The sequence below is a fragment of the Scyliorhinus canicula genome, chromosome 1 (genome assembly GCF_902713615.1).
Source record: "Scyliorhinus canicula chromosome 1, sScyCan1.1, whole genome shotgun sequence".
In the NCBI taxonomy this organism is placed as follows: domain Eukaryota; kingdom Metazoa; phylum Chordata; class Chondrichthyes; order Carcharhiniformes; family Scyliorhinidae; genus Scyliorhinus; species Scyliorhinus canicula.
Window position 1 is genome coordinate 254,133,861 of NC_052146.1, and position 27,039 is coordinate 254,160,899.

Sequence of the window (27,039 nt, forward strand, 5' to 3'; positions counted from 1 at the left end):
TCCCCAAACAGGCGCCAGAATGTGGCGACTAGGGGCCTTTCATAGTAACTTCAATGAAGCCTACTTGTGATAATAAGTGATTATTATTATTTTTATTTTGACCCAGGACCGATCAAGGGAGCTTCTCCTGGCAGATTAAGGCATATGAACAGTTTATAGGAAGGAAGTAAAGATACTTTGGTAGGTCAGAAACGTTCCTTTGTGGGATCAGGAGGTATAGGAGTCCTTTTCTGAGCCCCACAGTGATTTTTTTTTTCATGGGCTGTTGGTGACGTCGGTGAGGTCAGCATTTGTTGCCCACCCCAAACTGCCTTGAAGGTTGTGAGCTGTCTTCTTGAACTACTGCAGCCCATTGGTTGCGCACGTACCCACAGTACCACTGAGAAGGGAGTCCCAGAGCATTGATCCGGTGACAGTGAAAGAAAGGCAATGTAGTTCCAAGTCAGGCTAGTGTATGGCTTGGACGGCAACTTCAGGTCGTGGTGTTCCCATGCATCTCTACAACTGTTATTCTAGCTGAGAGAGGTCCCAGGTTCAGAAGTTGCTGTCGAAGAAGGCTTGGGGAAGTGCAGAGTGCACCATATATATAAGACAAACCACTGCCATCATGCATCAGCGAAGGAATGAATGAATGTTTAAGTTGGCAGTTGGTATGCCAATCAAATGGACTACTTTAGCCTGGATGGTATTAATGGAAACCAGGCAGCTGGGTGATCCTTGCAGAAGACAGATGATGGCCTCATGAATTTATGTGAATCACATCCTATTTTTTGGATACCATCCCAATTGTATTTTAAAATGGGTCTAATCAAGGAAGCTGCTGAGCATTGTTGGAGTATTTTTGGAGGCGCACTCACTCAGGCAAGTGGATTGTTGCAGTCTTTGCATCTTGGACATTTTCTCCCAATTCCCAACTCACCTAGCCCTCAGGTAATTCCTCCCCAGTCACTGAACTCGAAGCTGACAGTCACTTGATACGTCCCAATTCTCAGTAGCTGGCATTCTGCAACCTTTTCTGCCCAGAGGCGGAATTACACTTTTGGGGTCCCTGCACTCTCCCTCTTTGCGGGGGACCCACATCATGCACTGTCCCCTGGTGATGTGACGGCTGGCCCCAATGACGTTGAATCCCACTCTCAATGAAGTTGGATATCACCCCAATGTCGTCGAGCCCCCATACCAATTGATGTTAATGCTCACTGCCCACCCTCAACTCACACAGTGCAAGGCACAGAAATTAAAATATTGCCCTCGCTGCCCAGTCGGGTTGCTGCCCAGACCAGCCATCTCACTCTTGCTGCTTGGTCGAGTCGCCTCGTTCCTGCTGGCCATTGCTCCCCAGTTCTCCGAGACACAGCAACGACGCTTAGCTGGCCTTACTTGCACCTCCCGACTGCTGCTCTGTTCCCGCTTGGGTGGCCAAGCCTCGAGTCCCGACATCTATGTATGCTCCTGGCTGACTGCCTGGCTCTGCTGCTGGCTAATTGGCCTGGCCTTTGCTGTCTCTTGCTCTCGCTGCTCCATCCGGTTGCTGCCCGGCCCAGCCCTCTTACTCTCAGCTCTGCTTGGCTTGCCTGTGACTCTGGTCGAGTCACCTCTCTCCCGCTGGCTGCTGCTCCCCGATTGCCTGAGACACAATGCCAGTGCTTGCATGGCCTTCTTTACACCTCACTCCTTGGCTCTCGCTCGGGTGGCCAGATCTTCAGCCTTGACCCTCGATGACCGTGACCGTGTATGTTGCTGGCTACCTGGCTTGGCGGCCTCTGTTCTTTTTGGTCAGTTGCCCCTCCCCCCCCTTCCTTCTCAGCCCAAGCCTGGAGGTTGAGAGTCTCCCCGCTGCTCTCCTTGACGGCTGTTGGCCAGTGCCTCCTCTTCGCCTCGATGAAGGCTTTGCAGCAGAGGCAGGCATTAACTTTTGGGGACACGCTCACAGCCACCTCTCAATATGGGCCGTCCATTGGCTGGGCCCCATGCTGCAGCACTGTGTGTTTCATTGTAAGTCTGCTTCTGCTTCAGCCTTTAGGAAAACGGATGGTGACAATTAAATAATAGTGGTTAAAACTGCTAACATTGTCCTTCTGTCGTTGATGGGTAAGAAATTAATTTGGTGGAATGTTTTTGCGCTGGAATCACTCTTAAGTTAAAATGTCTCTTTACTTCTGTTCACAATGTTCACTTCATATACCCTATTCTTTGTTCTTTCCCTCTCTATCCCCCACCAGCCTCGTCATTTTTTTGCTTTTGCTTTACTTTTCTTTCTGTCTAACCTAAATTATCATTTTAGCTGTTCCTCGCTGTAAAATGAAGGTTGAATTGTTCTACTTACCTAGTTTCTTCTTTATCCTAGCTCCCACTGTGCATTTTGGAGGTGAAAGCATGTTTTTAAAAAAAGCCATTTTTCAGTCAACCAAAACCCCTGACTTGTCAGACTGACATGGTTACATCATAGACACAAGATGGGGAATTTTGTGACCTGATTTTGACATACTAAACCAGGATCAAAGCTGCAAAATGAAATCATGCAGCACCGTGTTCCAGACCCCAAATATGCTCATAAAAAAATCTTACTTAAATGCTGCAATCATTTCTCATACCTTCTGGCGAAGATTGCAGAGTCCTGCCTGTTGCTGGCTGGCTTGTACTGCATCCAACAGAAGTACACGCAGTCACTGTGAAAGTGTAGGTTGTGTGCGGCTGGAGATCTGCACCAAACAGAGACAATTCATGTCTTACATTCAATGTTACTTATGCTCATCTAATGCTTACAATCACGGATGCATCATTACCATTGTGTTCGATAACTGTCATGAAGTGAGTTGTATCTTGCCCAGCGGTTCTCCCATTCTCCCTTAATTTATGCCATTTCTCTGGGGTTTCTTCTGAATGGCTGCCAAATTTATGACGGCAGATTAGGAGAACCCTCACAGAAATTCTATTGCTGGTGCACACGTTGCACCTCCATGCATCATTTTATGTCCCCTAAGCAGGAATGGCCTGTATACCAGTATTACTTCTAGTATTTTCACCTAGTTCAAGAATTTCAACACTCACTATAGTGTGCAGTTGGAGGGGAAGTGTCATTTATATATTGACCCAACTTATTCCCTGGGTTTTATGGCTTTTTGGTGGAACACTTAATCAATATGCGCTGTTTAAATGAGTGAGTTTTATTTGGAACACACACAAAAATTACTTGCACCATCAGCTTGATAGATAAATTCTGCATTATAGCAGCTGCACATTGTAAGGGTCCTCCATGTTGATTCTCTATTACTCCTTTCTTTATATTTGCCATTATTCATTTTAATCTATGGATGCTTAATGGACATGTATCTTTCAGTCAAGCAGCAGAGAGAATGAAGAATTCAACAATTTGCAATCCGTTATATGGTGCTGCTAGCTTTGGACAGCAAAGCTCAGACTTGTGGCACCCGAGAGCTGGGGTGGGACTCAGTTCGATTGGTTAGCTGGTGGCTAAAGAATTGGCAAAATATGCTGTATACTGCCTGGTAACAAGTGGTGATTGGATCCTGCCTGAGTGGGTTGATTTCCAAAGAACGAAGGAAAGCAGAGTTGAGACTTGCACAAAAACAGACAAAGAGTTGCCCCCTCTCCTCTGTCTCTCTCCAGAAAGGTTTTGAATTGATGTATTCTGAACCCACAGAGAACCTGAATGAATGAATCTACAGTGTAAATCACAAACTGAGAGCCTGGGTTGAAGCAAGGTGTGCGAGAAACAACCATATGAAGCAACAACTCTTATCTTTTACTTTTTCATCATTTTGTTTTACACCCCTCTCCTTCCCTCTGTGTGTGTCTGCCTTGTGTGTGTGTGTACATATAGATGGTGGGGACAAGTTAAAATTGTGGATTAGGAATTAGATAATAGTTTACCAGTTGTATTAGCTGCACACTTCATTATAGTTCTTGTTCGAAATAAAATGTAACTGTGGTTAAATTGACAAATCTGGTGACTGTAATTATTGGGTTGCCAACGGCCAAAGACTTTGGCTATTTTTCTAAAAATTATTTTATTAATTCAATTGTGTTGCAACTCTGGGTCAAGGGGGCTGGAAATGATGTTGCCCTAGCCCAGAATATCATAACAAAGTGTTTGATGTATGTTAAAATGTGTGTAGTAAGTGTCTACGAATTTGCATATTGTTCTTTATGCATCGGGTCTCAGGAGATGCTTTCTGCTCTCCTAAAAACAATGAATTTTTTTGATTTTAAGAAGGCTTTCAGATTGAATGTTCGAATTAATCACCTAACACTTTATGCCTTTCCCTCCTCAGGTCATCTTTCAAGTGCTGCAGTATAAATTATATTGTTTTATCTGTTCCAAACTTCCATCAAGAGTGTTTGTAGCTACTTTTTAATTCTCAGTCTTCAACTTATGCAGTGCATTCTCTGTAGGAAATGCAGAATTTTTCAGTCAGTACAATCCTCACCAAATATTATTTCCACTACAGAGACTGAAATTTTGTGGAGGATCCGTTGCTTTCCTGCTTTGATTCTGGGAATTTTCTGGATGCCTAATGTTAGACGCAATCTCTGTCCACAAGGTAAGTTTGATTGGGGGTTGGACCAAGCGTTGAGAGACTTAAATCAGGAGCTCTTACTCCTGAACCTGACAGAACCAACAACAACTGGTCTTAACTACCAGTGCCCTCCGCCACCCCTTCCCCGTTGCAGGTAGGACTATGAGATCAGGTCAGGCCTGGGAAATTCTCCTCAACTGGCAGGTGAGTACTTGAGTGTCCTCCAGAGGAAGGAAGGTGCGATGAAGACACACCAGAAGTTGACCTTACTCAAGTCTGGTCCATGCTAAAGAGATACCATCCCAATGTAACCACCCAGGTCGTGATCTGAGGAGTTCCAGATTACATCAAATTACATGATCATGGCATATTTTCCACTACATAATCAGTTTAATGCCTCAGATTGTGCTTTGGTCATCAAACCATACATTTGTAATTTAACCCATTATTCGGATTGTTATAAATGAAACCATTTGATGAATTTGGTCGTATAGAATGTGAATATTGTGGAAAAGAGAGACATGTTCCACTAACCCTAATTTTCATAATGCACTCAACAGGATAATTGTAAGAATGCCAAAACTCAAATGATCCCACCAATTTGTTTCACAGGAGAAGAGAGTGCTAATTGGTTGGTGAATTGACTCTGATTGCCTCAGATATTGCCATGGTGAAAGAAACAGGGAACTAACTATAGATTTCCCAAGCTCCAATGACATTCAAAAAAATGTGCAAGGCTTGAATATATTTATTTTGGCTGCAGAGATTTGGTCACTGCTTATAAATGTATGTCACTACCCACAAGTTTAAATGAGCCATAACTGATTATCAAAATTGGTTGATAGTGTAGTTATTGGCACACTCAGGATTGTTTAACAACTGCTGCCTAATCGCAGAATCACATCCAATAGTAGGCATTTTATTTTGGGTTTTGTAAGCACGAGCTGGTTCAAAGAATCATAGAATAATATCATAGAATCATAGAATTTTCAGTGCAGAAGGAAGCCATTCAGCCCATCGAGCCTGCACTGGCCCCGCAGTACAGTCTGTACTCCGCCTGTTACAAACAACCAAAGAAACATGTTATTCAGTCAGCCAATCACTGGGATGTACGGCTTACGCACCTGCATCACACTGAAATTCATACACAATGTTGCTCAATTGTGTGGTAGGCATAATGTCTGAAGGAATCCAACAACTTCTGCACCCACACTGCATATGTTTAGTGGCCATAATTCAACAGTAACACTTAAAGGAGGCCATTGGCTGACTTTGTTTTGGGTACAATGCTGATTAAGTGGCTGCATTACAGTTTGTATATTTTGGGCAGATGTCAAATTTCTCAGCAGGTCATCGCTACAGAACCTCAACCACCTTACTAAATTATATCAATCAAGAACAATTGTACCTGCAGTTATTTAAAGGGAAGCTGCAGAGAGTGTTTTGCATGATGGCTTAAACAGTGTGAAATTTCACTCCTGAAAGCAAGGTCCAAATCCAAAACACACAAGCGGAAGGAAAATAAGTCCTTTTATGATTTGTCGTAAGAGAGTAAGATGAAATTAATTTCAGAAACAGGTTGAGGCTACTAATGCACAGAAAGCTGACGCAAGTTAGCACTGAAATTATAATTGAAAAACAGATCAAAATATTTGAAATTGGAAAAATTCACAAAGGCACAAAAAGCAGTGATAATATTACCTGTGGAGATACTTCCTCCTTTGATGCAAAGTAAATATTAAATTGATAAATAAAAATCTACAAATGTTTTATTTTGCTTTGAACTCAAAGCATTCAAAATAAATTGAAGCTGCTTCCAGCATTTATTGTATTCAGGTTACTTTATAGAGCCTGAAACTGATTTGTTGAACTTTCTTTAAGTTCCAATCATTGCATTCTTGCAATATCCATCGATTTACAGAGAGATAATGATGCTTAATCAATGTTCTGTTTTTCTATCCAATTTGTTTCAGGCCTCAGATTTGTTTAATTTTCACTAATCGTTTCCATCAGAGTCAGACCATGACACAAATTTATCAGGCTGTTTATAATGTGCTGACTATACAACAGTGTTGCATAATTTTAAAATGAAAAAAAAAATGGCCAGTACAACAATGAAGAGGAAGAACTAATAGGGGATTAAATGCTGCTGTACTATCATCCTATTAACTGTTGCTGTTCTGAAGATTTTATTTCATATTCATATGAGTAGTAAGTTCGAAAGTGAGCTGTCTGGCTAGAATTTGACTGTTTTTATTTACTTATGGTCTTTAACGCAGAATGCCATTTTAAGGCAGTCGATAAATATTCTTTACTTAATTTACATGAGCTTTAAGGCGCTTTCAAGTCGCAAGAATGGGGAACAGGAAGAATGTATCTAATCACAGCAGAGTAAGAGGGAGGTCATAATTTAATAAAAAATACACTATTAATATCAGGAGATGAAACTTTTATTATTTATCATTAAACACAGAAGAGAGCATAATTTTCAGTTCATTCCCAAGCTGCGTTTTCAACCTCATATATTGGCTACCAGGCTGCCTTCCACCCGCATGATATTGTTCGCTGCCCTCTCCCCACATCAGCCCATCTGCTACTGAAATCTCCAAACGAGCTTTGGTCACCTGCAGATTAGGTTAACCCAAACCTTTCTTTGCAGGCCTTCCAAGACTTCAGCTCATCCAAAACTCTGCTGCCTCCGAGCCCCACGCCGGGTAGGAGAATCGGCGAAACCGCGCCGAGGTGCGGAGAATCAGCGGCATTTGCGCTGGCGCGTTTGGCGCGGCGCCGGTCACGGGCCGCTGTCTGCGGCCGGGCCACCAATTCTCTGGCTCGGATGGGTCGAGCGGTCACGCGGAAACAGCAGAGACCCCTGCCGTCGTTCACCCCTGGTCGCTGCCGGCGGAAACTCTGCACGAAGGGTCGGGGGCGGGGAGGGGGGGCTCCGTCCTGGGGGGCCTCCGATGGGGTCTGGCCCACGATCGGGGCCCCTCAATCGGCCAGCCAGCCTCTCCCCCCCCCCCCGGCCTACTTTGTTGCGCGGCCGGCCCCTGAACCCCCACGCCATGTTGCGTTGGGGCCGGCGCGCTGAAGAAGTCCCCTGTGCATGCGTGGGTTGGCGTGGTGCTCATTTTGCGCCGGGATGGGAGGCTGGAGCGGCATGAACCACTCCAGCGCCGTGCTAGCCCCCATCAGTTGTCCCCGCGCCCGTTTCGCGCCGTCATGAAACGCAACGGCGCGAAGACTTAGTCTCGATTTTGGAGAATCACACCCCTAATCTTGTACCAAGCCCTGTTTCCTCATCACGCCCATTCTCACTGATCCACATTAGCCTCCTGATCTCCACCTCTTTGCTTTGAAATTCCTCCATAGCCTGCTCTCCCTATTTTGTAACCCCTTTCAGTCCATAAACCCTCTCGACCCATACCTTGGATTTGAGTCTGCTGCTTTGAAGACTCCAAAAATGAACTTAAAGAGCTGACATTTTGAAACAGTTAAACTTTGCGGTTGATTAAAGAACTTTAATCAAACTCTTTAGAAAAAAATTCTGGGGGGGAATTTTGACTTTAGGCAATGGTGTTAAAATGGTGTAAAAATTCAGCCAGCTGTTATACATCTCTCTTGATTTCATTTCAAACTTTTGCCTTTTGGGCAATTGCACTGACCGCACTGATTGGGGGGGGTGCACTGATCAACATCATTGGGGTTGCCATTGACCAAATATTGTACACCGGCCATATAAATATTGTGGCTAAAAGAGAAGGTCAGAGACTAGGAATCCTGCAGTGATTAACTCACCTCCCAACACCCAAAGCCTGTCAACAATCCACAAGACACAAATCAGGAGACTGATGGAATACTCTGCTTGCCTGGATGAGTGCAACCCAACAACACTCAAAAAGCTCAACACCATCCAGGACAAAGTAACCTGTTTGTTTGGCACCCCACCCACAAATATTCACTCCCTCCACCACCAACACATAGTAGCAGCAATGTGTAACAAATGTCTACAAAATGCACTGCAGTAACTCACCAAGGCTCTTTGGGCAGCACATTCCACACCTATAACCACTACTATCTAGAATGACAAGAGCAGCAGATACCTGGGAGCATCACCACCTGGAAGTTCCCCTCAAAGCCATTCCTATTCCTGACTTGGCAATATATCACCTTTCCTTCACTATTGCTGGGTCAAAATCTTGGAACGTTCTCCCTAACAGCTCTGTGGGTGTACCTACACCACAAACACTGGCCGGGATTCTCCCCTACCTGGCGGGGCTGGGGGTTCCGGCAGGATGGAGTGGTGTGAACTACTCTGGCGTCTGGCCGCCCCAAAGCTGCGGATTTCTCCGCACCTCCCGGGGCCAAGTCCTAACCTTGAGGGGCTAGGCCCACACCGGAGTGGTTGGCGCCCCGCCCGCCGGCGGGAAAGGCCTTTGGCGCCACGCCAGCTGGGGTCGAAGGGTCTTCGCCGGCCGGTGGATGTCCGCGCATGCGCCGGAGCATCAGCAGCTGCTGATGTCATCCCCGCGCATGCGAAGGGGAGGGGGTCACTTCCGCGTCCGCCATCGTGAAGTCTTAAGGCGAACACAGAAGGAAAAGAGTGCCCCCACGGCACAACGCCTGCTGACCGGTGGGCCCCGATCACGGGCCAGGCCTGGGGGCACCCCCGGGGCCAGTTCGCCCCCCCAGTACCCCGGATCCCACTCGCGCCACCTGGTCCCGCCGGTAAGGTAGGTGGTTTGATTCCCGTCGGCGGGACCTGCATGACAGCAATGGGACTTTGGCCCATCGTGGCCCGGAGAATCGCTGGGGGGGGGGGGGGGGGGGGGGCGTGACAGGCGTGGCGCGATTCCTGCTCCCGATGAATCTCTGGTGCCGGAGATTTCGGGAGACGGTGGGGGAGGGATTCACGCCGCCCCCCGGTGATTCTCCCACCCGGCGGGGAGTGATTAGTGATGAGCAACAACTAAGTGATGAGCAACAAATGCTGGGTTATCCAGCGGTGCCCACATCTCTTGAATGGATAAGAAATTCCTCCATAGCCTGCTCCTTCCTACTTTTGCAACCCTTTTCAGTTCCATACATCTCTACCAATACCTTGGATTCCAGTCTGCTTTGAAAACTCCCAATTCAGTGGCCACTGTCATTTTGGTGCTCTTGTATCATTCAAGCTCGACAGGCATCCCAATGCAGGTATGAGATTGAATTCAGCCACCAGCAAGGCAAATCTGGGCGGGGGCAGTGAGGTATCACCAAAGAGAATGGAAGTTCTGGAGCCAGATGGAATTCCATTTATTTTTTTGTGGAAACAGTAGACACACTCCTGTTCTTCCAAGGTGTATAAAAATAATTGTCTTTAGAAGACTTCCTCACCTCAGTGTCTCATGGAACTGATCAGTTCTTACCTTGAAACAGTGAGTATCAATTTCCATATAACAAAAGGCTTACTGCCTGAACCAAATGGGAGCTTTGGATACCCAGCAGTGGGCCTCTTTTACAAAGAAACTAGCTATAGTGCCAGAGTTAGCAGGTCCCCATTTGGAAGGCCATCACCATGTTATTAATGCTAGCAAGGAGCATCCAAGTTTGACCCCGTATTTGAGTCATTCTCTTGCCTCGTCAGTTCCTTGATTAGAACTGTGGTGGACAATTCTCTATAACTGCTTTCATTTCCTCGAACTCCCATCTGACAGCTGGCCAAGAAATTGGTTGGTTGTTCGGGATACAAGCTCTGCTGTAGACTAGAGAGGAGGAAGAGATCATAGAGGGGTAAAGGAAGAGATCACAGTGTGGCGAAGGAGAGATCCATGGGAGGAATAGATCTCAGAGCAGGGGGCGAGATTGTGGGACAGCCTCAAACCACAGAGAGAAATCGCGGCCTGTTAGCTCAGGATGCAGGGGAGAAGCACACATGATTCTCCTGTCCCAAAAGCAATGCTGGAAAAGTTCTTAACCCCTAAACCAAGCAGTTCCCTCCTTCCTTCAGTTGCTTGATTTCCTGATGTGGAGATGCCGGCGTTGGACTGGGGTGGGCACAGTAAGAAGTCTTACAACACCAGGTTAAAGTCCAACAGGTTTGCTTCTAATCACTAGCTTTCGGAGTGCAGGTCCTTCATCAGCGAAGTCCTGATTTCCTGAGGTCTGGGAAACAGGCCCAAGGCCATTAAAGGGGATTGTGACATAGTGGCAAAATGACTGGACTAGTAATCCAGGCGCCTCAACTAATGCTTCAGGGACATGGATTGCATCCCTCCAGAGCCAGTGGATGGAATTTCAATTCAATTAATTACTAAATCTGAAATTACAAACTAGTCTCAGTAATGGTGACAATGAAATTACTGGTTTGTTGTAAAAATCCATCTGGTTCACTAATATTTTTTAGGGAAGGTAATCTGCCAGCCTTATCAGTCTGGTCTCCACGTGACTCCAGACCCTAGCAGTGTGGTTGACTCTCTTAACTGATTTCTGAAATGGTCTAGCATGCCACTCGATTGTACCAAACAACTACAGAAAAGTCAAAAAGAAATAAAATAGGTCCACCCACCCAACATTGTCCCAGACACCGGAAACAACAATGGCAAAAGTGCTTTGGGTGTACTGACACAATAAGGGCTGCAGGAATCCATCATTTGGCTCACCACCAACCTCTTAAGGGCAATTAGGGGTGTGTACCACAATTTCCGACATCAGCCCTGAAATTCCACAGACCCACAAACCCAGTGGTTGAGCTGTTTTTGTATCCAATGACGTTCTCCAAGGCCGATCCCCAGTTTACTTGGGCCAGTGTGGGACACTATATTTGAATAAGGCACATTGATGTCCTGTGGATACTGAGGACATTGTCCTTAAATAATCCCTTTTCCTTATGCTTTCATGGATGTAGGTCATTGGCTAGGCCAGAATTTATTGCCCCATCCCTAATTGCCCTTGAGATCCCATGGAAGAATAAAAACAGATTCCGGTTGCCTGCTAAAATTGGGAGCATATGACTTTGTTTATATATAGGATGGGATTCTCCCATTCAATGGCAGAGTGTCCACGCCGTCGCGTTTCATAATGGCGTGAACAGGCCGCTGGGAGTACCAATTCTGGCCCCTACAGTGGGCCAGCACGTTGCTGGAGTGATTCACACCATCGGAGACCTCCCCCACCGGGGTCGGAGTGCCCCCACCCCCCCCGACCCTGCGCACAGAGTTCCTGCCGGCTGCGACCAGGTGTGGACGGCGCCCGGATGGGCCGAGTGGCTGGGAGAATTCCGCCCATAATTACTGGCTTATCACTTGAGATCAGGTTATTTACGCAGGCCCAAAACCCATCATTGTTAAATTGGAAGTAGGTGCTTTCATGGAGAATTGGGCTCTGATTCACCATTCTTATGAACATACCTCCCCACCCTCGCCCCTTTCCCACTTGTCCTGTGGATTAAAAGTCCACCTAATATTTTTGCTGATTTGTCTATCGGTAAATTTTCAGACAATTGTTCAGCCAAGATCATGCTAGACTTTCAAGAGTACGGTAGGTGTGGTATCAGTTAAAGTAAATTTTATGATATTAGTGACAAAATATTAAAGCATCTGCTACTTTAATGAGTAGTGGACAAAGCAAATACACACTAATGTGTTAATGAATTTGTTATTAATATTACACACTGATTTCAACTTTGAAGTGTGAAACATCTTGTGATCAGTGCGTTCAATTCCCTAGCTCCACTATTTTTAGCGCACCTATTAACACCTTTGCATAAATTCATTTCTGTGCTATTTTAGTACAGACAGTAGCCTATTTAAAGTAAACAGATTAATGTATATAAGTGGATTTCAATGGGTTAACAGGCATGCTAAAAAAGGTATACAGATGGAATTGAACCCAGAGTCAGAAATTTGATATTGTTTTAAGTAAATTAAGATAACAAAGTTCATATACAATATTAATTTCATGCTTTTCAGGTTTTAATTAAAATTTAGGATGTTCCTAAAATTCCAAGAGGGTTCAAGTGCTTCTACCTTGACATTACGAGTTTCTATATTGACTGGAAAGGGCAAGAAATTCTGACCACACCACGCAAGGCAAATAATGAGCTAGATTGTCAGGTGCTGACCACAGATGGAGACCTGCAGTAACAGCAGTCAGAATGCCAAGACAGAGGAGAAAAATTGACCTTCTCAAGGCCACAAGCGGCTCCACCAATAGGATTGAAAGCTGAAGCCCGAACAAGATTTTTCCTACCCTCTATCAGTTCCCCCATTTGGGGCTGATCAGTACAGTGGCAGAGCCAGGAAGGATGTCTGGGTAACTCCTAAGGAGTAGGTGAATGTTCAGGTTTTTAGCTCGCAAACTGCCACTAAATGTGTGCCCAACGTGAAACTTGCATCCATGTGCCTTATTCAAACTTTGGGCGCGGTTCTGCCAAATGGAAAAAGTTCCACAGCGTGCGCGTTTAGCCGTATGATACCCGCTGCTCACAGTGCCAAGAACCACATGGCCATTCAACGCAACTCGCATTGTACAAGGGGCCTGAATGGGGAACGTGTGGTCGAGGCCACACACAGCCCTGTTTTATACAGTAGGGAGCTCCGAGGTCACTGAAGCGATCCCCAACATCCTCCCCAACCCTAACACACTATGTGAGGGTTCCCGCGCCCCGACACCCACACCCGACACACACTGAGGGCACCCACGACCCGATCTCGTGCCCGTAATAATGCCAGCTTGACACCTTGACAGTGCCAACCTAGCACTCTAGCAGTGCCCATGCCAGCTGGCAGTTCCACCTGGGCACCTTGGCAGTGTCAGACTGGCATTCAGGTGGCACTGCCAGGCTGGCACTAAGAGAGTGCCCAGGCGGCATCAGCAGTGGAAGGCCATCATCCTGTCCATAGGGCATTCAGCTAAGGGCCTCCAACATCCTGGGAGACCCCCCCGATTATTACAGTTCCATATGTTCCCTGTTTGTGTGGACCAGTGCTGAGCAGTGCTCGCCCGAGGCCTTCGAGGCGAAGAGAATTAATGCAAAAGCCTCAGGTACCTCTGGAATTCGCATATTAGAGTGAGACAAACTGTCTAGCTCTAACATGCAGATTTGCCAAAAAGTGATCCCGCCCACAATGGGCAGAATTTACATTGCCACATTGTTTTGTGGGATTGCTTTAGATCTTGCGAGACGTTGTGAGCCGGATAGATCCATGGAGCAGGGTCGCCCAGCTTTTATTGACCATGCTATGCAGCATGGCCATTGGATCGCATCCACAGCATCCTCCCACTGACTCCAACACCCAGGATTCAGTGTTGGAGGATGCCAGTGGATTCAATAGCAGCTTAACCACTGGGTGTGTGGTATGTGCACTTTCAGGGCTGATATTTTAATATCTAAATAAAAATTGCCTTATTGGTGTTCCACTTAATAGAGAAGACATTGGGCTGAATCCTCAGTGGGGTGTCAATCACTGAGAAACATGGAGTGAACCTGTTCCTGGTGCCCTTCCCTTGTAGTGTTGGCGCCTCGGGGTGTAGGGATTATTGGAGCATGGTGGTGTAGTCAGGTAGTGATGGGATGGTTGGGGTAGTTGTAGGAGTGTGGATTAGAGGTAGTAGAGTATTTTTTAAAAATTTACAGTACTCAATTCATGTTTTCCAATTGAGGGGCAATTTAGCGTGGCCAATCTAACTACCCTGCACATCTTTAGGTTGTAGGGGCGAAACCATCGCAAACACGAGGAGAATGTGCAAACTCCACACAGACAGTGACCCAGACCAGGGATCGAACCTGGGACTTTGGCGCTGTGAGGCACCAGTGCTAACCATTGCACCACCTTGCTGCCCCTGGGGGTAGTAGAGTTGAAGGGCGAGCATAGTTGGGTGGTGAGGGAGTAAAGAGTTACTTGGGGGTTCAGGAAATAGTTTTGGTGAGGAGGGTGTAGAAGTTAGAACTGGTTTCAAACCTTCTACTATTTTCTGTGCAACAATTCTGCTAAGTGAGTCGGAAACATAAGAAGAGTTTTGGAGGGTTCCAGATGTGGGGTTGAATGGAAGTTGAATGGAAGGCTAAGTGGAATTTGAAACTTCCTTGACTATTCTCATGTAGGCAGTGCATGGGGTTTCTGAGGTGTCCCCAGTGCATCTTCCAGAGTATGCAAACTTTTCTGTTCATCTTCCAGACCATGCAAACTTTTCTGTTCATCTTCCAGACCATGCAAACTTTTCTGTTCATAGAATCATAGAATTTACAGTGCAGAAGGAGGCTATTTGGCCCATCGAGTCTGCATTGGCTCTTGGAAAGAGCACCCTACTTAAGCCCACACTTCCACCCTATGGCCGTAACCCAGCAACGCTACCTATCCCAAGGGCAATTTTTGCATGGCCAATCCACCTAACCTGCACATCTTTGAACTGTGGGAGAAAACCGGAGCACCCGGAGGAAACCCACGCAAACACAGGGAGAACGTGCAGACTCCGCACAGACAGTGACCCAAGCCAGGAATCAAACCTGGGACCTTGAAAGGTGAAGTAACTGTGCCAACCACTGTGCTACCATGCCGCCAATGCTATGGAAGTTATTCAGGATCTCCCAAATCCGCGAGTAGACCTGTTGTTCATGCAGATTTTACATATCTTCAGACTAGGCAACTTGGCTGGCCTGAATCCCACTAGCATTTTGTGCTTATGGCCTTGTGGAGGCCGGTACACATCCACATGCTTTGACAAAGGGTTACCTGGACTTGAAACATTAGCTCTTTTCTCTCCCTACAGATATTGCCAGACCTGCTGAGATTTTCCAGCATTTTCCCTTTGGTTCCACGTGCTCCATGTACCAGCCACTGCACCAGATCACCTTCCATTCAGAAGAATATGAGCATTCAGCTTTGCAAGTCTTGGCTTTCAGTTGTGCCCTTAGTTGTCATTTGCTTTATTGAGGAGGAGGCTCCACAAGGTGATGAAACACTACCTGGTAACAGCAGTGAACCCTTATTTTTAGATATTTTTATCTTTGTAATGTAGTTGTGCAATACCAACCCATAGATTTAAGAAATGCTTTTGAAATAAATCATACACAGATTTTCCACCTGCTTCCCATTATCATTTCAATAGACCGAGATCACCTGTGGAGCAAATCGTTGTAAGAGATGCACTCTGCAAAAATCTCCCACACACTGCCATTTCCTGGTGGGCAGACTAAAATGTCACATTGGACATATACAATTCAAGTTAAAATGAGGGAAATTTAGCCAGTATTGCATTTCCCGTGGTTAACCATAATGAAATCCTGGTTGCTGGAACTGTATATTAGGGGGTCACTCAGAGTAGGGCTACATGCAAGTCTACCATTGAAACCCATAATTTGGGAGAGAAAACAGAAGTCTTTTTCAGCAGCACAATGTTTGGTTGCTATTTTCTCTTGTCGCACCAGGCCCCCAATTTTGATTCAACTTCTTACCAGACGTTGCTGGAGAGCCTGTCTGCCATATGCAAATAAACCTGTGGCTCAGAAATGCAGTTGAGATAGGTCTGCATCTCCAACTCAGCACAGTTTCCATCCCAGCAGGCATATGGGAGAATACAGGCCCGTTTGCTTGGGCTTTATTTTCTTGTCGACTGACGTCTGTTACCCATTTACTTTTTGAGCAAAATTAATATTTTTATGGCCTCTGCTGATTTATTTACGACTACAAAATTAGAAGGACGTGTTTGTTTGACAGTTAAGAAATGCAGTGCTATCAGCTTCGTGGCATTTTACATAAATGCTGCAATGAAAGGAAGAGGAATCCAAAAATCTATCAAACATTTTTGTCAGGGCGCATGAGAGGAAAGTAATGCAGAGATGCATTTCAATATCATTTCAATATCATCTCTCATATTTTGGCAAAAGAAATTGAGAAAATGGTTGTGGAGCAAATCTTTCAGCATCATGGTGCCTCCTTTTAATGCTTGTGAAAATAGTTGAGCTGAAGGGGGCAGTATCATCCTTTCTTCCAGCAGCATCTAAATCAAATGATCATTGCAATTCTCCTTTGGAGTATTAGTTGGCCCATTTGTTAAATACTGATAACACAAAGTGAAACAATGCCATAACTGTCATCTAAATTGTTTTTTACAGGATACTGGAAGTGTTCAGTAATAAATGATATAAAAAGGTCTGATATTGACAAGCTGCCATTTACTATTTGCATTAAAGAACATGAGAAGATGATGGCTGCTGTCCCTGTCCCAAAGGTATTAGGCTCGGTGAGGCAGTAGAAAATACTTCAGTTTACTTAAAGCATTGATAACACCCTAAATAATTAAGTGAGAACTTCCTGTCCTCAATTACTTAATGCTTTTTTGTCTTAAGAGAATTATGAATGACTTCTGGATTTCACAAGGCATGTCTGCTCACTCTGCCCTCTCCCCCTGAAACACTTTATAAGATCAGGTTTCTTAGGCTCAGATGTAATTAAAAATAAGCTGTCAGAAAACACTTCACAGCAACCAAAAAAAGAGAAATCATGCCAGAGGAAATGTACATTGATTTACTGGATTACAAGCCATTTATACCAATATTTCAAATGATGCTCATATTACAGTGATGGAGAAGATTAAAGGAACGAACAATCCACTATTTTACGACAACTGTTCAAAGCCTTTAAAAGGTAAAAAGTTACATTTTATCTATCACCGTGTGAAAAATATGGGCATATAATTCATTTGTGGTTGACAGTAGCAAAATATATGGGATGTTTATGGAAAATAAGTAAGTATCCGTAAAGTATGGCAATTATCGGAGGTCATACTTCAAACAGATTGCACTTTTATCTCTCTGTTCGTAACCCCTAAGGAATATAGTGGCTCTTCTGCATTTTAATACACTAACATTACAAGGTTACCATTCAGATTTATTTAGATATAGCTAATGAACCGAAATGAACTATTTTCACCCTTTTGTATTCCTTTAAAAAATTTATGGTAATTTTATCAAATATCTTAATGCATTGCATATTTGTCGATTTGGAATCTATATAGTCCATGTGACCAACAGATTTAAGAGCTTGCTTATATTAGAACGTATAACCACGTTGTAACAATCAGGCGCAGTTCTGATCAGAAGAGGTAAACCTTTAAGCAAAAGTTATCTCATTGAAATCACTGCTAATTTATATCTGTTACTGTTGCATATTTGTCCGGGTGTGCAGGATGAGGAAAAGCAAACTTGTCCCAAAATAGGGTCCCTGTTTTATCATCTCCATAATTCTGCAGATGTCCCAATGGAGAATGGAAACAAACAAAAATAATTGAGTAATGGAGCATCCTTAAGGGCAATTAAGAGTTACATGTAGTCCAGACCAGGTAAGGACGGTAGATTTCCTTCCCTAAAGGACATTAGTGAACCAGATGAATTTTTATGACAATTGACCACGGTTTCATAGCCATGATGAGACTTTTTAATTTCAGATTTCTTTTTCCACCATCTGCTTTGCTGGGATTTGGGCCCAGGACCCCAGAGAGCCCTGGGATTATTAGTCTTGCGACATTACCACTATTCCATGGCCCCCTGATTAAATCATTCTACTTTATGACCATACCTGCTACAATGAACTTCATCCTATTAGTCGTGTCTGTATAGATCAGTCGTGTCTCAATCTGGTGGACTTGATACTCATGTATTATACCATTTGGCTTAGTTGGTGTTCTCCACAAAAGCAGTAATGAGGTTGCATTAAGTGCGATCACTGTTGGGGAATAGACATTTTCAGGGACTCCTTGGACAGTTGCTGCAATAACCTATGACAGGAAAAAGAATTGATGGTGCAGTTTATCAATTATAATAATAATCTTTATTAGTATCACAAGTAGGCTTACATTAACATTGGGGGCGGCATGGTAGCACAGTGGTTAGCACTGTTGCTGAACAGCTCCAGGGTCCCAGGTTCGATTCGCTGCTTGGGTCACTGTCTGTGCGGAGTCTGCACATCCTCCCCGTGTCTGAGTGGGTTTCCTCCGGGTGCTCTAGTTTCCTCCCACAGTCCAAAGATGTGCAGGTTAGGTGGATTGACCATGCTAAATTGCTCTTAGTGTCCCCCCAAAAAAGAAAAGGTTATGTGGGGTTAATGGATTACAGGGATAGGGCGGAGGTGTGGATTTAAATAGAGTGCTCTTTCCAAGGGCCGGTGCAGACTCGATGGACCAAATGGCCTCCTTCTGCGCTGTTAATTCTATGAATCTATGAACATGAAGTTATTGTGAAAATACCCTAGTTGCCACACTCTGGCGCATGTTCGGGTACTGAGGAAGAATTCAGAATGTTCAAATCACCTAACAAGCACGTCTTTCGGGACTTATGGGAGGAAACCGAAGCACGCGGAGGAAACCCACGCAGACACGGGGAGAGCGTGCAGACTCCGCACAGACAATGATCCAAGCTGGGAATTGAACCCAGGTCCCTGCTGCTGTGAAGCAACAGTGTTAACCACTGTGCTACCATGCTGCCCTTGTCAAGCAATATCAGCTGAATATGATCTCATGAAATAATACAAGACATTCTGAATTATGGGCTCTTGAAGATATTTATAGCTGCATAATACCCCCAAAATATATATTTACAGCCACATAAAAAGTCATCTGAGAATCCCAAAATTCAACGGCTAATATGCATTTAAACAAAAAATGCTGAAAATCTTCAGCAGGTCAGGCAGGATCCACAAAGAGAAACATTAATGTCTCATTTTGATGACCTTTGTTAGGCTGAAGACAAGTTTGATGTCACAATATAACTTTCACCTCCTATGTTATTATTCTGAGACATTATTATATCATATTTACAATTTCCACATATGACAACCTTTTAATTTTGAAAGTGTAGGTGGGCTGATTGCCTTTTTAAATTGGAATACCAAGTTAAAGAGTGAATGTTGAAGAAAACAGAGGGGTTGACAAGAAAGTAGATGACGTAAACTGAGGTGATAATTTGGTACCATCAAGCTTGCTTGAAGGTCCACCTGTTCTCTGGGACCTTGCCCCAGTTATAACGAAAACCATTTAGCCTACTTGCTCTTCCACTCAAAACAACTCAAATTCACTGCCACTCCCCTGGCCACTCCCCCCCCCCCCCCCCCCCCCCCCAGAGGGATAATATAGGGGGGAAATATATATAAAGAAAGGCAAAATAGAAATAAATGGTAAAAGACAGTGAAAATGAAATGGAATGAAAACAAAGGGATCGAGGTGGTGTGGTGCTATTCATCTGAAGCTGTTGAAGAGTACCATTAGCACTCTTTTCCCTTGGTTTCTGTGACTATGACTCATATTTCATTCCCCCACTCTACAGTATAAATATCTCCCACCTTCTATGTCTTTCAGCTTTGATAAAGGGTCATCTGGACTCGAAACGTTAGCTCTTTTCTCTCCGGACAGATGCTGCCAGACCTGCTGAGACTTTCCAGCATTTTCTCTTTTAGTTTCAGATTCCGCAGTAATTTCCTTTTATCTTGTGCTGTGGCACGCTGCTTTTCGGGCATAGCTGGCAGGTAGATCACACCTGTAAAATGTCATATCTGCAGTGGGAATCTTCGTTCCTGTGACTAAGTGCTGCCGCCAGGGCAGGATTTGTGGACTTCCACGACAGCAAAGCTGGCGCTGCACCTGGGCTGATTCAGCGACTGTGGAACACAATCAATTCCAATGAGAAACGGTGTGGGATTTGCCCAATCCGTGATTGACACTCGGGAGGTTCACAAGCTGCAGCTGCATCTGCACATTACATTCCCCATTCACATTCATCCCAGCCAACAAGATGCACTGGTTGTGCTGGAGCAAGCCCATCCCGGTTATGGGTCTGCTGGGGCCAGAGAGCACTTAGGGGTTGGCCTGGGGGTGTGATAGTCACGACCTGTGGCCCTAAGTTTACAGTGGGCAGGCCGCAGCAATGGTGTGCTTTGCCCGTCCACCCCGACCCCACAGCCCACCCACTTTCCCCCCGTCCCTGGCAGAACACCTCCCCCCCCCCCCCCCCCCCCCACCGGCCAATGGCACACCTGTCAGCAAACTATGGTGATGTTGGACACTTTCCGTATCCCCCTCTCCCTCAGCAGCCACACCTGTTTCACGATTTTTAAAAGCACAAGTGAACCTTGCCATCGGAAATTCGGCCCATCAGAGGCAGAGCATTGTGGAGGCCCTGGAGAATACTGGGTCAGGCCTGCTAATGATATGCTAACGGTATTTACTGTACATGCGTTCTGGAACGCATTGATGCCGCTGTCGAGGCCCCAGAGAATTGCGATTTGGCGTGAAACCGGCCCTGCCACAATTATGGCGTCAAAACCGATTCTCCGCCCAATCGTGCTTCCCGATTCCGGCATCAGCCGACTAAGAACCCTGCCCCTGGTGTTTAGGAGGGTAGGAGCAGGAAATGTTCAGTGACTATTATGATTGATAAAGCAGAAATTAGTACATTAATAAATAGACCGCGGAGTTTAATATGACCTTCAAACTGTTATGTGCAGCACACCCACCTTGCTGCTGTCTGCACACCGAGCAATTGTGCAAGCTCTCAGTTGGTAGGTGTATTCCTGGTATGGCTGAATTCCTCCAGCATCTGTGAAACTGAAGTCTGTCCCACGAAAATGCTCAGTCCCATCGCGTAGAACAATGTAATGTATGATAATGCCTAGTTCAATGAGAGATACTGTTTAGATGCAAAAAGCAACAAATCAGCTGAAAGGCAACTCTTAAAAGCATGCAATACCCTGTAAATCTGCTCCAAGCCAGCTATTATTCAGTCAGCTTTTAAATATATCTCTGGCTTTTGTCATTCTTAGTACCTTTTTTACTCTTCTGCAAACAGTTCCATTAAAAATAGAGCCACTCTGGGCCGCGGACTAAATAACGGCATTTCTTGCATCCTGGGGCCAGTAATGAACAAGCTGGCCTGGTGCCATTTTATAGTGAGGCCTGAATGCTAGCTGAACAAATGAGGTCATAATAATTTCGAAAATTTATTGTTCCTCCTCTGATGATGCCATCATCAGTTATTTGGTGTTGCTAAGCAAATAATAGTATAATTGATCCTTCCCTGTCACTAATCAAATAAAGTAATTGCAGCTCTTCCTTCAAATTTGATTTGATTTTTGTACTCGAATACCTGTTATGATTCAGAAATGCCAATTTTGCAGAATGTGCTACAAATTTGTCTTCCACAAGTCAGAAGTTCTGTTTCACACGTTTTAAGCGAGGAATACTGATTGTGTTTAGGTCACACCAATCGTACCCACTCATATGATTTATGCGGTTGCCAAGTCATTAGCAAAGTTTTTTTTACATGTTTGAAACTGGTAATTTACACAAAAGAGCCTCTTGTCACTGCAGCCATAACTTATGAGAGTAGCCATGATCATCAATGTACAGACGTTTCTGTTATTTAAACCAATGGCTTAAAGTGGGAATAATGCAAAAGTACTAGGCCCAGGTTCTTACCTCATTAGGATGCATTAAAGAGTTACAATGGTTTCTCATCCGCTGTTTCCAATTTTATGATATCAGCAAAGACTGAAGAATGCATTCTGTGCATGCTCCAGCTTTTTGCAGCCTATTCTGAAATACAAATAGATGTGTCTATGTTGTGCAGTAATCACTCCCCTGGCTCCTGAGCTGGATGCATGCTTCAGCTGGTCCTTCTTAATGATGCCCAGTACTGATGTTCTGAATTTGATTCCGCTGTAAATAACTTCTCAAATTCGGTGGCAACGGTTGTTCCCAAAAGTGGTCTGAGTGCCTGAGCATCTTACCATTTATGCTATTGTGCACGTAGATATGGTGCAGTGGGAGTCGCCTCACACTGCCCCGTATCTACTCATACAGCAGTATGATCCAGAATGGTCACAATTGAACCCTCCTGTGACCTGAACTGGATGGTCATGTTTCTCCAATCTCGCTGAAAGCGGACTAAATTAGGTTAAGCTTGGTTTGAATCATTCGAATACTGTATTCAATAATAAGGTGAAAGATTTCTTAGTTCAATCTACAACTTGGCTTCTCTTGTGTAAATGACTGATTTCTCAATAGTAAGAGAACTTTGTGAACTCACTTAAAATTTACTTCTGGTAATAAATCTTAACACATTTGGATGAAAAGAGGCCTGTTTTCATGAAACAGAGAAAATCTATAGGCTCGATTTTAACTCGATGCATGTAGATGGGTTTTGATCAAGTTAAAATCCTAACATATATATGCTATATATCTTTCTCTAGCTCATACGTAAGGATGCTATGCCCTGATTGATTTATAGTGAATGTACAATTTGAACCAATAAAAAAATCACTTGCAATCTTTTGTGGAAAGCTCTTAGATTGTTGGATGTTCAGCAGAAATTCCAGAAAAACAACAAAATTCCTCTCCTCCATGTTCCTGCCAAAGTGGCAGCAAAAGAGAGAGAGAGAACCTCACGCGAATGCTATATGATTATCAAAATATTTGCCACGTCTGTTTAAAAAAATTGTTCCCAATCTGAGATTGAAAAAGACTTTGATAACCATGAGAGTTTTATCTTTCCCCTCTTTATATTCCTTTCTCCCGCACACTGTTTTTGGAACCCTGACAAACAATTTTACTGCCTAACCTTTCACATTTTCACAAATATTTCTTCCCCAGTAATAAACATTGACAGGTTTTTCCTTATGTTCTATTTAGACTGGAACTTGATGAAAATCTTTTTTAGAACTGCTTGATTGTACAACTTTTCAAGGTTTGCCGGTCCCCTGTGCCCATCTGAAGCACACTCCCATAAGGTCATACCCTCCCTTAACCTACCCCATGTCTACTGAAACTTTCTCCCCCAACTGCTGCTGAATAAACTCATCGTTGCTTATATGTAGCATTACTTGCAAAAGCAGTCTGATTCATTCTTTCCTCCCAATACATTATACAGCACTTTTTGGATGCCGGGGTCTCCCACCACCTGAATTGCTGGGGAATGGCGCACCCTGTTTATAACAGCCATCCTGTAGCCATTTACGACTCAGTAGGGCATTAATTGGCTCAGGGTAAGAATTCCACCCCTGGGGAGAAAGTCCCACCTTAGACAACTCTATTGTCTCAGCAGCACCAGTTTTGAGTTGTGGCAACTGCTGGGACTATTGCAAATACCCAAAGAACAGGAGATCAAGGAGACCGGACTTCAGGTAAGCCAAGGGTATGAACAGGGCCTGGATAGCAGTGGGGAGGGTGCCAGATTTAAGAGGAAAGGGGGTGGGTACGTCATTGTGTGGGTGTGTCTCCAATGGGAACAGGGGATCACCAAAGGAAATCCCCCTACACTTGGCAGACAAATTTGCCCTCGACAAATCTGTGCTGGCTTTCCTCAATTAACCTGCATTTACCAAAGCGACCCATACTGAGGATAAACTACCTGCCTTGTAGTTTCTGGCTTATCTTGAAATCCCTTTTTGAAAAAGCGTGTAAAATTTGCAATTCTCTAGTCCTCTGGCACCACCCCTGAGTCTAAGGAAAGCCAGCAAAGTACTGCCAGCGCCTCCGCAATTTCCACTCTCACTTCTGTCAGCTTGCACAATAAAAACAGCTGGGCTACGCATCTGGCATGAGAAAAAAGCAGCAGAGGCAACACGAGGCACATAGTTGGCCATTAATTTGCCACATAAGGACCTCACTAGGCCCTAGGTCATGCAGGCTGATTAATTGTTTAAATCTGGAATAAAAACTAGAATCAACAATGGTGACCATGAAACTAATGAATTGTTGCAAACATCCATCTGGTTCACTAACGCCCTTTCGGCAAGGGAATCTGTCCTCCTTACAGGTGAATCCAGGATGATAGCAATATACCTGACTCCTTACTGCCCTTTGAAATGGCTTAGAAAGCCATGCAGATGTCAAGAGGTTACCTCACCATCACCTTCTCCATGACCAGTGGCACAAAAAAGAGAAAGGTATGGCAAACACATCTAGAGGTCCCTGAATGGCGAAAGAGACAAAGATGAAGAAGCAAAAGTGTGCTTATCAAAGTTGTTGGCTAATACAACCTAAAACCAGGATGAATTAAGAAGTTTCTTGGGAATTGAAAAAATTGAGAGAAGGAATCCAAAAGTCTTTTAAATAACAATGAAAAGTAAAAAGGTGGCAAGAGGAAGAGCTGTTAGGGACCAAAAGCGGGTAGGGGACATGGCTGAGGTATTAAAGGAATACTTTGCATCTGTCTTTACCAAGGAAGATGCTGCACAGATAATGATGAAAGAGAAGGTTATTTCAGAGACTTGAAAATTTAATATTGATTAGGAGGAGGTATTTGAGAGGCAGTCTGTACTTAAAGTTTATAAGGCACTAGGGTCAGATGAGATGCATCTAAGCATACTGATGGGAGTGAGAGTGGAAACTGAGGCAGCACTGGCATTGATCTTCTAGACTTCGTTGGACTCAGGAGCGATGCCGGAGAACTGGATAGTTGCAGATGTTACGTCCTTGTTCAAAAATGGGGTATAAAGATAAGCCAGCAACAGGTCTGGTAGTTTAACCTCGGTGGTGGGGAATTTTCTAGGTCATTTTGGGTCAAAATTAACAGCCACTTGGGTACATTTGGATTAATTAAGCAAAGCCAACACAGATTTGCTAAGGGGAAATTTTGTTTACCTGGCTTGTTTTTTTTTAAGAGATAACAGAGGGATGTTGAGGGTAATGCTGCTGATGTGGTGTACATGGACACCCAAAAGGTGTTTGACTAAATGCCTCACAGCACCAGGCACCCAGGTCCGATTTTGGCCTGGGGTCTGACTGTGCGGTGTTTGCATGTTTGCCCCGTGTCTGTGTGGGTTTTTGACTGGTGTTCCAGTTTCCGCCCACAGACCAAAGATGTGTAGGTTAGGTGGATTGGCTACGTCAAATTACCCCTCAGTTTGTCTGTGTGTGTGAGTGTGGCTATGCTTAATGTGGTGTAATACCCCATAAGATATAAGCTCCTGGCAACAGTGACCTGTTCCAGGAATGGTTAGCTGTAGAAACAAATGAAAGTCTGACTTATGCATTGTAAGAAAAGGTTGAGAGAGAGCACAATTTCAAAATTGCAAATTATACAAAGCTTGGAAGTATTTTGAACTGTGAGGGGGATAGTTTAGAACTTCAAAAAGACATAGGCAGGATAGTGGAATGGGAAGGGATGTGTAAAGTGATTCACTTTGGTAGGAAGAATGCAGAGACAATATAAAATAAAAGGTACAATCTCTAAAGGAGGTGTGCAAGCAGGAATCGGACCCGGGCCCCTGGTGCTGTGAAGCATTTAATCAAACACCTTACGGAAGTCCATGTACGTCACATCAGCAACATACGTGCATAAATCATTGAACGTGGAAGGACAGGTTGAGAGCACAGGTAATAAAGCATATAGCATCCTGGGATTTATTAATAGAGCACAAAAACAAGCAAGTTATGTTCAACTTGTATAGAGGGAGGTGACTGCAGAGTGAAAATGTGGTTGACTCTCAAATGCCCACTGAAATGGCCTAGCAAGCCACCCAATTGTATCAAACCTATTACAAAACCTTCAAACGTGGAGGAGGCTGGATGGATCAACCAGTATTAACCTAGACACAAGAATGACAAAAGCAAATCCAGCCCCATTGACCCTGAAAATTCTCTTCACTAACATCTGGGGGCTTGTGAAGACATTGGGGAGCTGACTCATAGACTAGTAACAGCCTGACCCAGTCATACCCACATAATCATACCTTACAGATAATAATCCCTCCCACCAACAACTAGAGGTGGCAGCAAAGTGGTGTACCATTGGGATGGAGCTGCACTAGAAGTTCTCAGCATCAACTTTTGACTGCATTGAGTCTCATGGCATCAGGTCAAGTACAGGCAAGCAAACCTCCTGCTGGTTAACACCTACTGCCCTACCTCTGCTGATGAATCAGTACTCCGCTATGGTGAAGACCACTTGGAGAATGCATGAGGATGGCAAGGGCACAGAATGTACCTTGGGTGGGGACTTCAATGTTCATCACCAGGAGTGACTTGCAGTATCATTACAGACTGAGTTGGTCGAATACTAAAGGTCATAGCTGGTAGACTTGGTCTGCAGAAGATGTTCAAGCAACCAATAAGAGGAAAAATGGTTTGATTGCCAGGGTGAATAAGAGCGGGGTCAGTGGGCATCCCTGCCTTGTGCGTCTGTGCATCTGGAAGTATTCAGAGCTGGTAGTGTTGGTCAATTCACCTTGGGGCGTTGTACAAGAGCTTCACCTACGAGGTGAATCCTGTCCCCAGCCCAAACCGCTCCAGTACCTCTGCGAGATACTTCCATTCGACTAACTCAAAGTCCTTTTCTGCATCCAGGGATACGATCACATCTGGTGTTCTCTCCCCAGAAGTGGTCATTATTATATTCAGCAGCTGCCTGATGTTTGCAGTTAGCAGCCTACCCTTGGCAAAGCCAGTCTGGTCCTCTGTGACCACCTCTGGTACACAGTTCTCCAGTCTCTTGGCCAGGACTTTCGCGAGTATCTTTGCATCTATCTTA

The 27,039-nt window shown here is 44.6% G+C and overlaps 1 protein-coding gene across 4 annotated transcripts in view; it reads right to left on the bottom strand.

Moving 5' to 3' along the window:
• ush2a (Usher syndrome 2A (autosomal recessive, mild)) overlaps positions 1-27,039 on the bottom strand; it is a 1,354,742-nt gene that overhangs the window by 218,229 nt on the left and 1,109,474 nt on the right. For 3 of the 4 annotated variants that reach the window (XM_038811752.1, XM_038811743.1, XM_038811716.1), the window contains 3 exons: positions 21,026-21,180; positions 18,098-18,296; positions 2,595-2,702 (listed from right to left, as the gene is read on the bottom strand). In XM_038811752.1, the coding sequence (XP_038667680.1) occupies positions 2,595-2,702; positions 18,098-18,296; positions 21,026-21,180 (462 nt within the window). Of the gene's footprint in view, positions 1-2,326; positions 2,354-2,594; positions 2,703-18,097; positions 18,297-21,025; positions 21,181-27,039 lie in introns of all 4 variants that reach the window. The other variant, XM_038811708.1, reaches the window with a different exon arrangement.